At 43.7% G+C, this 13,675-nt stretch overlaps 1 protein-coding gene across 1 annotated transcript; it reads left to right on the plus strand.

Annotated features, from left to right (window-relative positions):
* Positions 1–1,181: 1,181 nt before the first annotated feature.
* Positions 1,182–13,417, plus strand: LOC141975266 (keratin, type II cytoskeletal 75-like). Its single transcript, XM_074935565.1, has 9 exons — positions 1,182–1,757; positions 3,605–3,819; positions 4,643–4,703; positions 5,801–5,896; positions 6,062–6,226; positions 9,144–9,269; positions 11,809–12,029; positions 12,436–12,470; positions 13,098–13,417. The coding sequence occupies exons 1-9, from the start codon at positions 1,182–1,184 to the stop codon at positions 13,415–13,417; spliced, it is 1,815 nt and encodes a 604-aa protein (XP_074791666.1).
* Positions 13,418–13,675: the final 258 nt, after the last annotated feature.

The following is a 13,675-nucleotide window of genomic DNA, read 5'->3' on the forward strand; positions in this document are numbered from 1 at the left end:
GCTCAGTAGACCCTGCTCTTTGCAGAAGAAAGGCTCAGTGGTTCACTTGTAGCACGGGCAAAATTCCCAGTGAACAGAAATTGGACTTTACCTATCTGTCAGGAGTGCTGGGATAGGTCCAGAGCTGGTAGAACACGGGTAACTAGCAGTGCAGGTTGTTTGGCCAGTGTATTATTATTTATTTGTCTTAGTGTAACGCTTACGAGCCGCAGTCATGGAACAGAACCCTATTGTGTTCGGTGCTGTACAAGCACTTAACAAAAAGACAGTCCCTGCCCCAAGGAACTTACAATTGAAGTATAAGACAAGAGACAACAGATGGGTACGGACAGATGGGGGAGTGTAAGGAAACAGTGAGACAATCTTGGCGATAGGCACTGGTCACAATATAACAGCAGCCGCTGGCGGGGATGAAATCTGAGTAAAGTGAGAGTGAACTTCAAGGAATTCATAGAGCCAGATCCAGCAGCTGCACCGATATCCACTATTTGAGGAGCTGGGTGAAACTTTCAAGAGCACCTACGTGATTTAAGATCCACTGATTTTCAATGACACTTAGGCTCCTAAGTGCCTATGTCACTTAGAATAGATAGATAGATGTTACTAATCGCCTTCTTTACATTGTACCCTAAACACCTTCGGGAATCCAGGCCTAAGCCTCTTAAAGTTGTAATATAAAACCGATTTAAGTGGGAGCTGAATGTGGCCATAAAAACTTCTAGTTGCTAACGGAGAGAAGGAGATGTTCCAAGCATGCAGCTTTGAAGTAAAATGTTGCAGAGCATTCACACTAATAATTAAAAACCTTGTAGATTCCTTTTAATTATTTTGCATTAACGTGTTCTGTGCGGGGGAAAAAAAGACAAGCAAGGTGAGACAATCATTGTGTAACATACATAATTTCATGCCATGAACGCCGACAAGCGATTTCTGTGTTTTTATCCACTTCAAAGGTGTATGTGTAAGGGGGTTGAAAAGGGTGAGTTGCTGCAAGGCAAAACCAAGCCCGAAAACAATCTTAATGAATTAACTAGCTCCAACCAAGCCCAGCCCTTCAACAGTATATAAGGGGAAGCCATAGCTTCCATCTCAGAGGGGGCTCAGTCTCGTTTTCTCTCTCTCTCTCTCTCTGCTCTCATCCTGAGTCACACTCTTCGGTTTCTTCTCTCCGACAGGTCACCATGAACAGGAAGCTCAGTTCTAAGTCTGGGAGCGGGGCTAGGGGTTTCAGTGGACGCTCTGCGACCACCATCATCACTTCCAGTGGCAACAGAGCGGGTTTCAGTTCGGCTTCTTTGTCTCGCGTTGGGAGAAGAAGTGGAGGGTACGGTGGTGGTTTTGGCAGCAGAAGCCTCCATAGCCTGGGCGGAAACAAAAGCACTTCCATCCGCATAGGGGGTGGAGGCTTCCGGAGCGTGGGGCTTGGATTCGGTGGTGGTGGAGGTGGATTTGGTGGTGCTGGTTGTGGTGGGGGTGGTGGATTTGGTGGCAGTAGTGGATTTGTCTCTAGTGGGTATGTCAGTGGGGGATACGGGGTTGGTGGGGGATACGGTGGCAGTGGGCTCGGTGGCGGAGGCTTTGGTGGAGGCAGAGCTGGCCCTGTTTTGTCTCCTGGCGGCATCCAGCAAGTCACCGTCAACCCCAACCTCCTGGCGCCCCTCAACATCGAAATTGACCCGGAGGTCCAGAAAGTGAAAGTGCAGGAAAGGGAGCAGATCAAGACCCTCAACAACGAATTTGCATCGTTCATCGACAAGGTGAGACCAACAATTCAGCATCCCAGGCACGAGGAATCCAACAGCGCGGGAGACGTCCGTGTCCTGAAGAAGAAGAAGGAGTTAATAGCCCTTTTGGATGTTGGCCTTGAAGACCACATCTTGAGGCAGCATCCTGGTTAGGAGTTAGGTTCTTATTCCATTTTTACTCATTCCTTACTCATGCAACCTATTACTGGTGTCAAGTAAGGACTGACTGAAAAGTCAAGTCAGGGCCCCGGGTTCGGGTTGGACATGAATGCGCAAAACGACATGCAGTAACGAGGCATTATTGGCAATGCCATTGCCAAGCGCATTTTTTTCAGGTGTTTATAACGGTACAAATGAAACGTAATCTCTCTCTTTCTCCTCTCCATGCCCCCACCCATGTGTCTCCCTCTGTCTCCATGGCTGTATGTCACACATTTGTGCCTCCGCAACACAGCAGCTGGCTGTTATGGATTGAATCTCCGCTGCAACGGACTGGATTTGACAAGATACTTAAATATGGGCGCAATTGCACTACAATGCATCAAGCGTGTGAGTCAGCCCGTGGATTTCAATGGGACTTCTCACATGATTACACTTATATGTGCTCTTAAGTGTCTTCCTGAATCCAGTCCAAAGTGACTTCAATGTACTTACTATGTGGTTTAATAAAGTTATCATCTATCTATCTATCTATCTATCTATCGGATAGCCAGCTAGCTAGCTATCCCCATCCACCCCCTCTATCTATCTATCTATCTATCCCCATCCACCCCCTCTATCTCTCTATCTATCCCCATCCTATCTATCTATCTATCTATCCCCATCCACCCCCTCTATCTCTCTATCTATCCCCATCCTATCTATCTATCTATCTATCTATCTATCTATCTATCTATCCCCATCCACCCCCTCTATCTCTCTATCCCCATCCTATCTATCTATCTATCTATCTATCTATCCCCATCCACCCCCTCTATCTCTCTATCTATCCCCATCCTATCTATCTATCTATCTATCCCCATCCACCCCCTCTATCTATCTATCTATCCCCATTCACCCCCTCTATCTCTCTATCTATCCCCATCCAATCTATCTCTCTATCTCTCTATCTATCCCCACCCACCCCCTCTATCTATCTATCCCCATCCACCCCCTCTATCTATCTATCTACATCCACCCCCTCTATCTATCTATCTATCTATCTATCCCCATCCACCCCCTCTATCTATCTATCTATCCCCATCCAATCTATCTATCTATCTATCCCCATCCACCCCCTCTATCTATCTATCTATCTCCCTCCATCCACCCCCTCTATCTATCTATCTCCCTCCATCCACCCCCTCTATCTAATTATTATTATTATTACTTATTATTAATATTTTGTATTTATTATGCATCTATTTGGAGATAACCAACTTCCTTTTATTATGCCTTATCTTAATTTTTCTTGAAAATGCCACAGTGGAATATTCTGCCTCTCTGCTTAGCACTTATATAGGGCCAGATTCTTAGCTGTCATAAATCAGCAGCTATTGTAAACTGGCTCCCACCAATAGGGCCAAAGCTTCAGCTGGCATTAATCAGTATATCTCCAAAGCCTTAAACGGAGCTAAGTGGATTCACACCAGCTGAGGAGCTGGTCCATCAATGTTCTGATGTGATAGCTTCCCCTCTCATCTTGATTCCAAAAGAAGAACCAAGAAGGATTTCTGCTTCATCTCTCTTAGTGGGAGTAATTCCATCAACTTCAATGAAGCTGAGCCTGATTTACACCTGTGTAACTGACAGCAGAGTCTGGCCCAATGCCATGGGGATATTGTCCAACAATTAACATCCTCTTGCCTATTGGGTTTCAGGTTCGATTCCTGGAGCAGCAGAATAAGGTGCTGGAGACCAAATGGGACCTCTTGCAGCAGCAAGGCACCACAGTCACTAAGATCCCTATCGACCCCCTTTTTGAGGCATATATCAACAGCCTGAGGCGGCACCTAGATAGCCTAGTAACTGACAGAGGTCGGCTAGATGGAGAGCTGAGGGACGTGCAGGATCTTGTGGAAGATTTCAGAAAGAAGTAAGTCAGAAAGACCAGCCGGGGAAATGTAATGGTTTTGTTGCCTTTCCTTGGCATGGATTTCTGGTTGTGGTTCATGTGGGAGCTATTTTTGTTCCTATTAAAATAACGAGAGCTTTTAAATCGTGTAATTACAGGATAATCAAATCTGCTCTGCTTTCAGGACAATGCTCACAGCCATAATTAACATAATAAGCAATCTGTTTGCCTTGAACTGTATACAGATTTTATGGTATGCTCATCAACCTCAGAAAAAAATATTTTTACAGCATATGAAATCATCTATCTATCTATTTATCTATCTATCTATCCCCATGCACCCCCTTGATCTATCTATCTATCTATCTAATCTAACCAATGACATATTTATTTTATAGCATCTTATCTTATCTTACCCGTCTAACATGCTCATCACTGTAGTATCTTTTCGTACAATTTGGGTGCTTAACTCCATGTAAACTCTCTTGGAAATCTCAGCCTTAAACACCAAGATAAACATAATCTTGTCTCAAAGATGATAAAGGGGACACACTCATGATGTAACAACAAAACTATTATACTGTTCAGAAAAACACAGCAACGCTCCAGGTCCAAACTACTGGTGTACTGAATGAAGAGTGTAATGTGTTGAATAATGTCTCTGATCCACTGCAACAAAGTGTTACTTTGGAGGCTGCAAAGTTAGCAGTCATCATCCAAATGAAGTTGCCAGAGATTAGCATTGTATGTGAGAACCTGGCAGACACATGCCTTGCACTACTGCTTACTACTTTTGCCTCGTAGTTGAGAAGCTAGATTTCAAACATATCTCTTTACCCAACAGATTTGAAGAGGAAATCCACAGGCGCACATCTGCAGAAAATGAATTTGTGGTGCTCAAAAAGGTGGGCAATGCATCTCTCTCTCTTTCTCTCTCTCTCTCTCTCTCTCATTACTCTGTAGCTATCTGAGGATAAGGCAGCAGACTGTTGCAGAAGTCTAGAACTGTAGACACTGAACAAGAAACAAAACGATAATACTGCAAAGAAAAATTCCTGTTTTATAATTTCTGTTAAAATCCAGGACAAATCCATCCTGTATTGATAGTCACAGTTGTTGCATTAATTTAAGTGTCTTACTTATTGCATTGTCATTTCTGGGGGGACAGGTGTATTTTTCTTGAAAGAAATGACAAAGAAAAATTGGCCATGCTTTATATTAAGGTCTCTTTTAAAATATGTATTAGTTAATAGTTTTTAAAAAATAGATTATTGTCATTTGTTATGGAGTCCAACAGACCAGTAGGTTGCTTATAACACCATCAACCAAAGTGGTTATAACCACCACCAATACATGTCTGTGACACGCTTATAACATCTGTTAACCTTTATAAACAGAACCTTAGAAAATGCAGCCAAAACATTTAAAAGGCCAAATTCAGCTCTCAGTTACATCAGCTTGAATCCGCAGTAACTAAGACCCAGATCCTCCAAGGTGTTTTGGTACCAAACTCGAAGGTAATATAACTCCCATGCCTGGGCCATTTGCACAAAGGCCCCTTTACACTGCTTTGCCGGGCCAGACTGCTTTGCCGGGCCAGACTGATGTAAAGCAGTTTTAGGTTATGTCTTCACTGCAGTGTTAGCCCTAGGTATGTCTTGAGTGTGGCCCCAACCCGATTCCTGTCCACACACACAAATCTCTCGCTCAAGTTGAGCAGCGTTTTCAACTTGACCTACGTGGCCCGTCAGTGGGAGGAGGGGTTTGAGGCTCAAGTGTTGTCGATGCTCAAGCTAGTAATGCAGTGGGGACTCAGCTACAGGCTACATCTCTCGGTTGATTCAGTGTTGTTTCCAGTGTGGCTGGAGCTAGTAATTCGAGTGGAGTAACTCGCGATAACTTTTGCAGTGAAGACAAACCCTGAGTATAAACAGGATCAGAATCATACCCAATAGCTCTTGTCCTCGGTAGCATTGTCCCAACATTTGGCGTGTTTTTTTAGGAAGTGGATGCTGCCTACACGAAAAAAGTGGAGCTTCAAGCAAAGGTGGATTCCCTCATTGATGAGATAAACTTCCTGCGAGCTGTCTATGAAGCGGTAAGGCTCCTATTCAGAGGCTCCTTCCCATGGGACCACATTGCTCTTTCCCCAATGACAATGTTGTAATCGAAAGACCTGTCACATTTTTCTCTGCATGATGCAACTCCTGGAATGAGTCAGGTCACGAGTGGAATACTATGTCCAGTGTTGTGTTACCTACAGGAACTAGCTCAGGTGCAAGGACAGATCAGAGACACCAACGTCATCCTGCAAATGGACAACAACCGAGATTTGGACCTGAACAGCATCATTGCCGAGGTCAAAGCTCAGTATGAAGACATTGCTAACAGGAGCCGGGCTGAGGCGGAGGCTTGGTACCAAAGTAGGGTGAGTCATCATGCCGCTAAGGAGCATATAAAAGTAGATTGAGAATTCTCCTCAGAGGTCGCTGTGACCTAGTGCTTTGAAGCCATAGCACTCAAAGCACTTGGCAAAAGAATGCCGGCTTCTTATCACCACTTCAGAGATGGGGAAACGGAGTGGGAAAGTGACCTGCCCAAAGTCAACCAGGAGATCAGTGACAGCGCTAGGCATAGAACCCAGTTCTACTGATTAATTTAACCACAAAATGATCCGTCCTCACCTTCTTAAATAATAATAGTGCCTAGCATAAGGAACTGTACCTTTAAGAGTTTAGTCTCCTGAGGGCTGCAATACCTTGGTCTAATTTCAGTTGTTTAATGAATGTTGGGTGTGGCTGGTGGCCTGTGATATACAGGCAGTAAGGCTATATGATTTTGTGGTCTTTCTGGTCTTAAACTCTGTGATTCTGTAAATCTAAGAGGCTCTGGGAAGACCCAGTTGGAACTGGTGTATCACCAGCTAGCTCTTATCCATAGCTTTTCATCCATACATTGCACAGGGCTTTATAATAGATGGGGAAACTGAGGCACGGATAGGCCAAATGCCTTGCCCAAGGTCCCACAGCTAGGCAGTGGCAGAGATGGGAATAGAACCAAGTTCTCAGCCAGTCTCTTATGTTCTCAATGACAATAGCTCTGTCAGTCTAGTACACTGTGACCACAAGTCAGGTTTTCCAAGGGAGGTTACCCATGGTGCTCCTCGGCATATCAAGCCATCCTAATCCCATCAGCCTCAACTTCCACAGTTGTGCTCTCATTTTCTGGGGTCTGAGAAATTCTGATGGAGCCATAGTCCTTTGGACTAAGCCATCCAGCCAAAATCAAAACACTTCACAAAATCAGGTCAAGTTCACCCGAATTTTGTTTCGGAAGAAAACTGAGGGGAAGAAAGTTTGAGTATGTTCAGAATGAAACATTTCAATTATTTTTTCCTGGAGAAAGGGCTTTTCATTTCAATTTTTAAAATGAGATAATATATTACAAAAGAAACAGTTGGAAATCAAAATGAAATATTTGGATTGTTCAAAAACAAATGTTTCAATCATCCCCAAACAATATTTTTTTTGAATTTGCCTTCACGGAGAATTACAAATTTTGAAACCTCAAATCCTTCATTAAATGGAGCTTCCATCCACTGCCCAACGGTAATAAAGACAGAGGATAAAATTTTCAAAACTTTCAATGATCTGATAAAGTTTGCAGATGACACAAACTGGCAGAGTGGTAAATAATGAAGAGGAGAGGTCACTGATTCAGATGCTTGGTAAACTGAGCGCAAGCAAACACATGTGTTTTGATGTGGCTAAATGTAAATGTATATGTAACGCCGACAGACCCCGGTCGGTGGTGGGCGGGATTGAACCTAGGGTCTCTGGAGCTTAGTGAATGAGCTAAAAGCCGTATGGCCCTTAGGTAAGGCTGTACAGCAGACTCATTAACGCTCTCTCTCTAAGGCCTGGTCTACACTGAGGGGGGGGTTCAATCTAAGTTACGCAACTTCAGCTACGTGAATAATGTAGCTGAAGACAACATACTTAGATCTACTTACCATGGTGTCTTCACCGTGGTAGGTCAACTGCTGACGCCCCCCCGTCGACTCCGCCAATGCTTCTCGCTCCGGTGGAGTACCGGAGTCGATGGGAGAGCGCTCGGCGGTCGATTTATCGCATCTTCACTAGACGTGATAAATCAACCCCCGCTGGATCGATCGCTCCGGAGGTAAGTGTAGACTTACCGTAAGTGGTTTTGGTGCCACTAGATGAGACAGAACACCACACTCAGGAGGTGTGTGGGTTACATATACATCTGGGAGCAAAAGATGCAGGCCATACTTACAGGCTGGGGGACTCTATCCTGGGAAGCAGTGACTTGGGAAAAGATTTGGGGGTTGCGGTGGATAAGCAGCTAAACATGAGCTCCAAGTGCAACGCTGTGGCCAAAAGAGCTAATGTGATCCTGGGATGCATAAACGGGGGAATCTTGAGTAGGAGAAGAGAGGCTATTTTACCTCTGTATTTGGCACTGGCAGGAGCACTGCTGGAATACTGTGTCCAGTTCTTGTGCCCACAATTAAAGAAGGATGCTGATAAATTGGAGAGGGTTCAGAGAAGAGCCACGAGAATGATTGAAGGATTCCATGCCTTATCGTGATAGACTCAAGGAGCTCAATCTATTTAGTTTAACAAAGAAAAGATTAAGGGGTGACCTGATCACAGTCGATAAAGACCTACACAGGGAACAAATATTTAACAGTGGGCTCTTCAGTCTAGCAGAGGAAGTTATAACACCATCCAATGGCTAGAAGTTGGAGCTAGACAAATTCAGACTAGAAATAAGGTGTAAATTTTTAACGGTGAGTGTAATTAACTATTGATATAATTTACCAAGAGTCGTGGTGGATTCTCCATCACTGACCACTTTAAAATCAAGATTGCATGTTTTTCTGAAAGATCTGCTCTAGGAATTATTTGGGGGAAGTTCTGTGACCTGTGCTATAGAAGAGGTCAGACTAGATGATCACAGTGGTCCCTACTGGCCGTAGAATCTATGACTCTATGATCTGAATATCTCACACGCATTGGTAAATATTTCCTTTGATATTATGCTGACAGCTGGTTGGACAGCAGTTTTTTCCATCTCTCGATCTAGTTCCTCCTCCAATTTATTTATTTATTTTAAATATGAATTTTTTTTTTGAAAAATGTTAAAATTAGGATAATTTTCAACAGCGTTAAAAAAATCATCCAAGTGGTAGAAAAACGGAGGGAAAATTGCATTCAATTTTTTCCCAATTTGAAATTGGGAAATTGGAAATTTGAAACATGTCTTCAACTCCAGTTATGAAAATCTTTTCTAATGACCTTATGGCTTGTGTCTTTCAGTATGAAGAGCTTCAGGTCACGGCCACGACACATGGTGAAGACCTGAAGGTCACCAGGAATGAGATCTCTGAAGTGAGCCGGGTGATCCAGAGGCTGAAAGCTGAATTAGATAGTGTAAAAAAACAGGTGGGAAAGATCTTAATATGGAATTGACATGATTTGTGGTGTTTATTACATACTATTTTAATGAGCTCTGTGACCTTGTGAGTGATACCTACTCTCCGTGTTGCCAACTCTTGTGATAGCTGGTGTTTTTCTTAAAGCCCTGGCTCTTGAAGTCTAATTATTTGTTGAGAATCTCAACTTATATTTATTTATTTACTTATTTTGTTTTTTAATTAAGTTTCTAGCTCTCATGGTTGCAGAGTAAAGCTTGGAAATGAGTCTCCATCGTGTCATAAAGGTTCAAAAACCTGGACACACATAAAAACGTATGATTTTAAAGCCAGTCTTATGATTTGGGGGATTTTTGAATGGTTGGGGTTAGAAATACTGGATTTCTGGTATGTAAGGAGCTGCTAAGTCAAAGGATTCTGTTTAAGCTCTCTAGGCCAAATCCTCATGTAGCTAGGTATACTTGGGTCCTGCCTCAGTGCAGAGGGCTGGACTAGATGACCTCTTAAGGTTTCTTCCAGCCCTATATTTCTGTGATTTTTTTGACTCATTGAAATCAATCGAGCTGCAGTGATTTATACCAGCTGAGGATATGGCCAATTATATTTAAGTGCAAAACTATTCTGACATTTCAAGGCATCTTGGAATAGTCACAGGTATCTCAAACAGTGCTGTCTGGCATTCTGAAAGGAATGTCATTTGGTATGGAATAAAACATGCTCTCCTCCATGACCCGGATTGGTATATGTCACCATTAAAACCAATAATAAATATCAGAACTCCTGGAAACTGCTTAATTCAGTCAGTTATATATGCAGGATCTGACCCTTAAGGAATGTAGGGTAAACCTGTCAAAAGCACCTAAAGGCAAAAATTTCCAAAGCGTCTAAGTAAGTTAGAAATTTAAGTCTCATTTTCAAAAGTGGCTTAGGCACTTACAGAGGCATTATCAAATGAGCCCAGGTGCCTAACCCTTATTGAAACTGGAAGTTAGGAGTGTATGTACCTTTTTGGATCTGGGCCTACATTTCTTTTGAAAATGGGACTTAGGCTACTAAATCAGATACTTTTGAGAATTTTATCCATAGTACTTTCTACGCTAAGGGTATGTCTACACTTATCATGGATCAACGCTGCTGCAATCAATCCACTGGGGGTCGATTTAGCAGGTCTAGTGAAGACCTGCGAAATCGACCACAGATTGCTCTCCCTTTGACTCCAGTACTCCACTGGAATGGGAAGCGTAAAGTAAGTTGACGGGAGAGTTTCTCCCGTCGACCCAGCGCGATGTAGACACCGCGATATAGACACCGCAATTATTCACATAGCTGGAGTTGCGTAACTTAGGTCGACTTAACTCCATTGTGTAGACCTGCCCTAAGAATTTCAGTGGAACTACTCCCAGTCGTAAGCCTTCTGTTTGCAGGTGTTTCTCTGTCAGGACCTTAGAGAGATTTCATAGAAGGCTGAGAAATCAGGGACGAAAATGGTTTAAGAGTTGAGTACCCATGTTCTTCCTTCTATCTTGCGAAGAGAGAAAGAAATCCAAGGGGCTAGAAATCCACGAACTACATAGCTTGCCCTTTGGGTGACACTGGCTGCTGGACACTCAGGCCTGATCTACACTAGGATTTTACATCGGTATAATTACATCTCTCCGGGGGTGTGAAAAATCCAACCCCTTGAGAGACATAGCTATTCTGACCTAACCACCAGTGTAGACAGCACTGGATTGACGGAAGAATTCTTTCATCGCCCTAGTTACCGCCTCTCGGAGAGGCGGATTAACTACAGCGACAGGAGAACCCCTCCCAGTAGCATAGGTTGCGTCTGCACTGAAGTGCTACAGCGGCACATACTCTTAGGTTTATTAATTCAAACCTTGACTTGACCCAAAAGCATGCCTTGTGATTTCAATTACTACTAAAGTGACGAATGACAGATATACAGGAAAAAGACAATGGCCAGTTGCCTTCTCTTGTGGCATAGGGGGTCATGCTGGATTTCTTCTATGTACCTCCTACTACCCCTTACAGTCTACCACATTTTAGACACATCCAAATTACAAATCCATCAGTTCTCTTTCCATCACCATCCAGTACAGTATTAAATGTTTTATGCAACACATGCAGGATGCCAGTGCAAGCTTCTGTTGGCAGGACTTTTGCCGCCCACACTGTTTTCATTTGATTATTGCTCTTTTCCAGGTGGTTTGTTACCACTGATCACACGCTGATCATGCACATGTACACAGGTTACTACCCTCTTTACTCAATACCATGGACTTTCTCCTGTTTTTCTCTGACTGCCCCTTGGCAGCACATATTTTATAGCCATTGTGGCCCAATTTAGGCACATCCTATGGTCAAAACATCACCCACAGAGCAACCTACAAAATATCACTTAAGCAAGCTTATAAAAGAAACAACTCCAAATCCAAACAAAGGGTAGGCTGAGTCAGCATAACTATTATCTCCAGACTCATTCCGCAGACATGAATGAGCCTTATCACAATTCCCAGTACTAGAATCTCATGATTTGTCCCTTACAGATTGCTGGGCTGCAAACGGCCATTGCCGATGCTGAGCAACGCGGGGAGCTGGCCCTCAAAGATGCCCAGGGTAAGCTTGCTGATCTTCAGAACGCCCTTCAGACCACCAAGGATGAACTGGCTCGTTTGCTGCGTGATTACCAGGAGCTGATGAACGTCAAGCTGGCCCTGGATATTGAGATTGCCACCTACAGGAAACTGCTGGAGGGAGAAGAATGCAGGTAGGTGCAATACACAAATAGTGTGTGGTAATTATGGGGCCGGATCCTCAGCTGGAATAAATCAATAAAGTTTCTGCCCATGAGGCTGGGTTGCTTCCAGACTAACTCCCCACATTCTCTGTTCCACTGGTGTCTTCCCAATAAAAGTCCAGGCGGGGAACGTTGGCCCTTTGACTCTAGTTCCACTGATCATGAGATGTTGGGTTCGTATGAAAATTTTGGGTGCAGAGCCCTTGAAAATCTGCCCCTGAGATCTTTTGCAAATTTTGTCATAATTAGTGTGAATGAGAATCAGACCCCTTGTCCTTTTGGGAAGCATTTACGCCCTCTATATTTCAAAGTTTAGTAATTGTATTATAGTGATTTACGGGGTGATTTACATTAATTACTTTTCTTTCCCTGACAGGATGTCTGGAGAATATGCTGATCCTGTGAGCATCTGTAAGTATCTCAAGGATTCACTTTCATTTGTCAGAATTAGAGCTGGTCTGAAAATGAAGCAGTGTGCGTATTTTTGATATTTTGGCCAAAATAGCAAAAAACAAAATATTTCAGCCAAAACCTGAAGAAATTCAATTCAGAAATGTCACCACAGTGCCTCAGGGAGTTGTAGTTTGGGTGCCTCATACATCCACTCTCTTTTATAGGCGGGGGTCCCTAGTCAGACTACATGTCCCATGATGCACCATGGTCTCCCCTCTTGGTGAACAGAGGCTGTGCATTATGAAGTCCTTGGCCATGATGCATTATGGGAACGGTTGCCCAGCTGTGGAGCTTGGCCCATAGAGGGGAATGGGGACATGAGGCACATGTCCGAATTACAACTCCCATGAGGCACTTCAGTAGCATTTCTGAATTGAAATACTTAGGTTTTCAGGCATTTGGTTTTTCAAAGAAAAATTGCAATTTTCCAAGGAAAAATTTCATTTGGTCAAAACCCCAAATTTCCTTCAAAAAACAGTTGTAGAAAATTTCCAATCAGCTTAGTTAGATGTAACACCAGAATTTGTCTCTCTTTGGAAATCACAAGCTGCTTTCTGAATAACCAGAGGGATCTTTTTCTTGCAGCTGTGGTCAGCAGCACCACCAGCGTAGCTGGCAGCGGTGGCGGAGTTGGAAGCGGATATGTCCTTGGTGGAGGAGGTGGAGGTCGTGGAAGTGGCCTCAGTCTTGGTGGTGGCGGCGGAGGCAGTTTCGGCCTTGGAATTGGCAGTGGGAGTGGTTTTGGAATTGGTGGGAAGAGTGGGATCAGTGTTGGCGGAAGTGGGATTGGTTTAGGAGGAAGCGGTTTTGGCTATGGAGGGGGGGTCACTTCGGGAGGGGGAAGCAGCTCTAGCGTAAAATATGTCTCGACATCCTCTTCATCAAGCAAAAAATTAATTAGATAGAGTGTAAAAACTCAACTCAGGGACCTTTGAATTAACCCAGGTTTTTGCTGCTTGGCGACGGAAACTCCCACCCCACCTTTCAACATTCATGGGGAAAAAACCCCTCATCTTGGGACAAAATTTTGCCCTCAGTTGCACTGAAGTCAATAGGTCTGAATGGGAGTAACTGAGAGAGTAGAGATGGCATCTGACGCATTGCTCATTGGGAAACTGAGAGAACTGTAGCAGCACGGATATACTTTCCTATAGCTTTGCCTC

This window comes from Natator depressus, chromosome 20 (assembly GCF_965152275.1).
Source record: "Natator depressus isolate rNatDep1 chromosome 20, rNatDep2.hap1, whole genome shotgun sequence".
In the NCBI taxonomy this organism is placed as follows: domain Eukaryota; kingdom Metazoa; phylum Chordata; order Testudines; family Cheloniidae; genus Natator; species Natator depressus.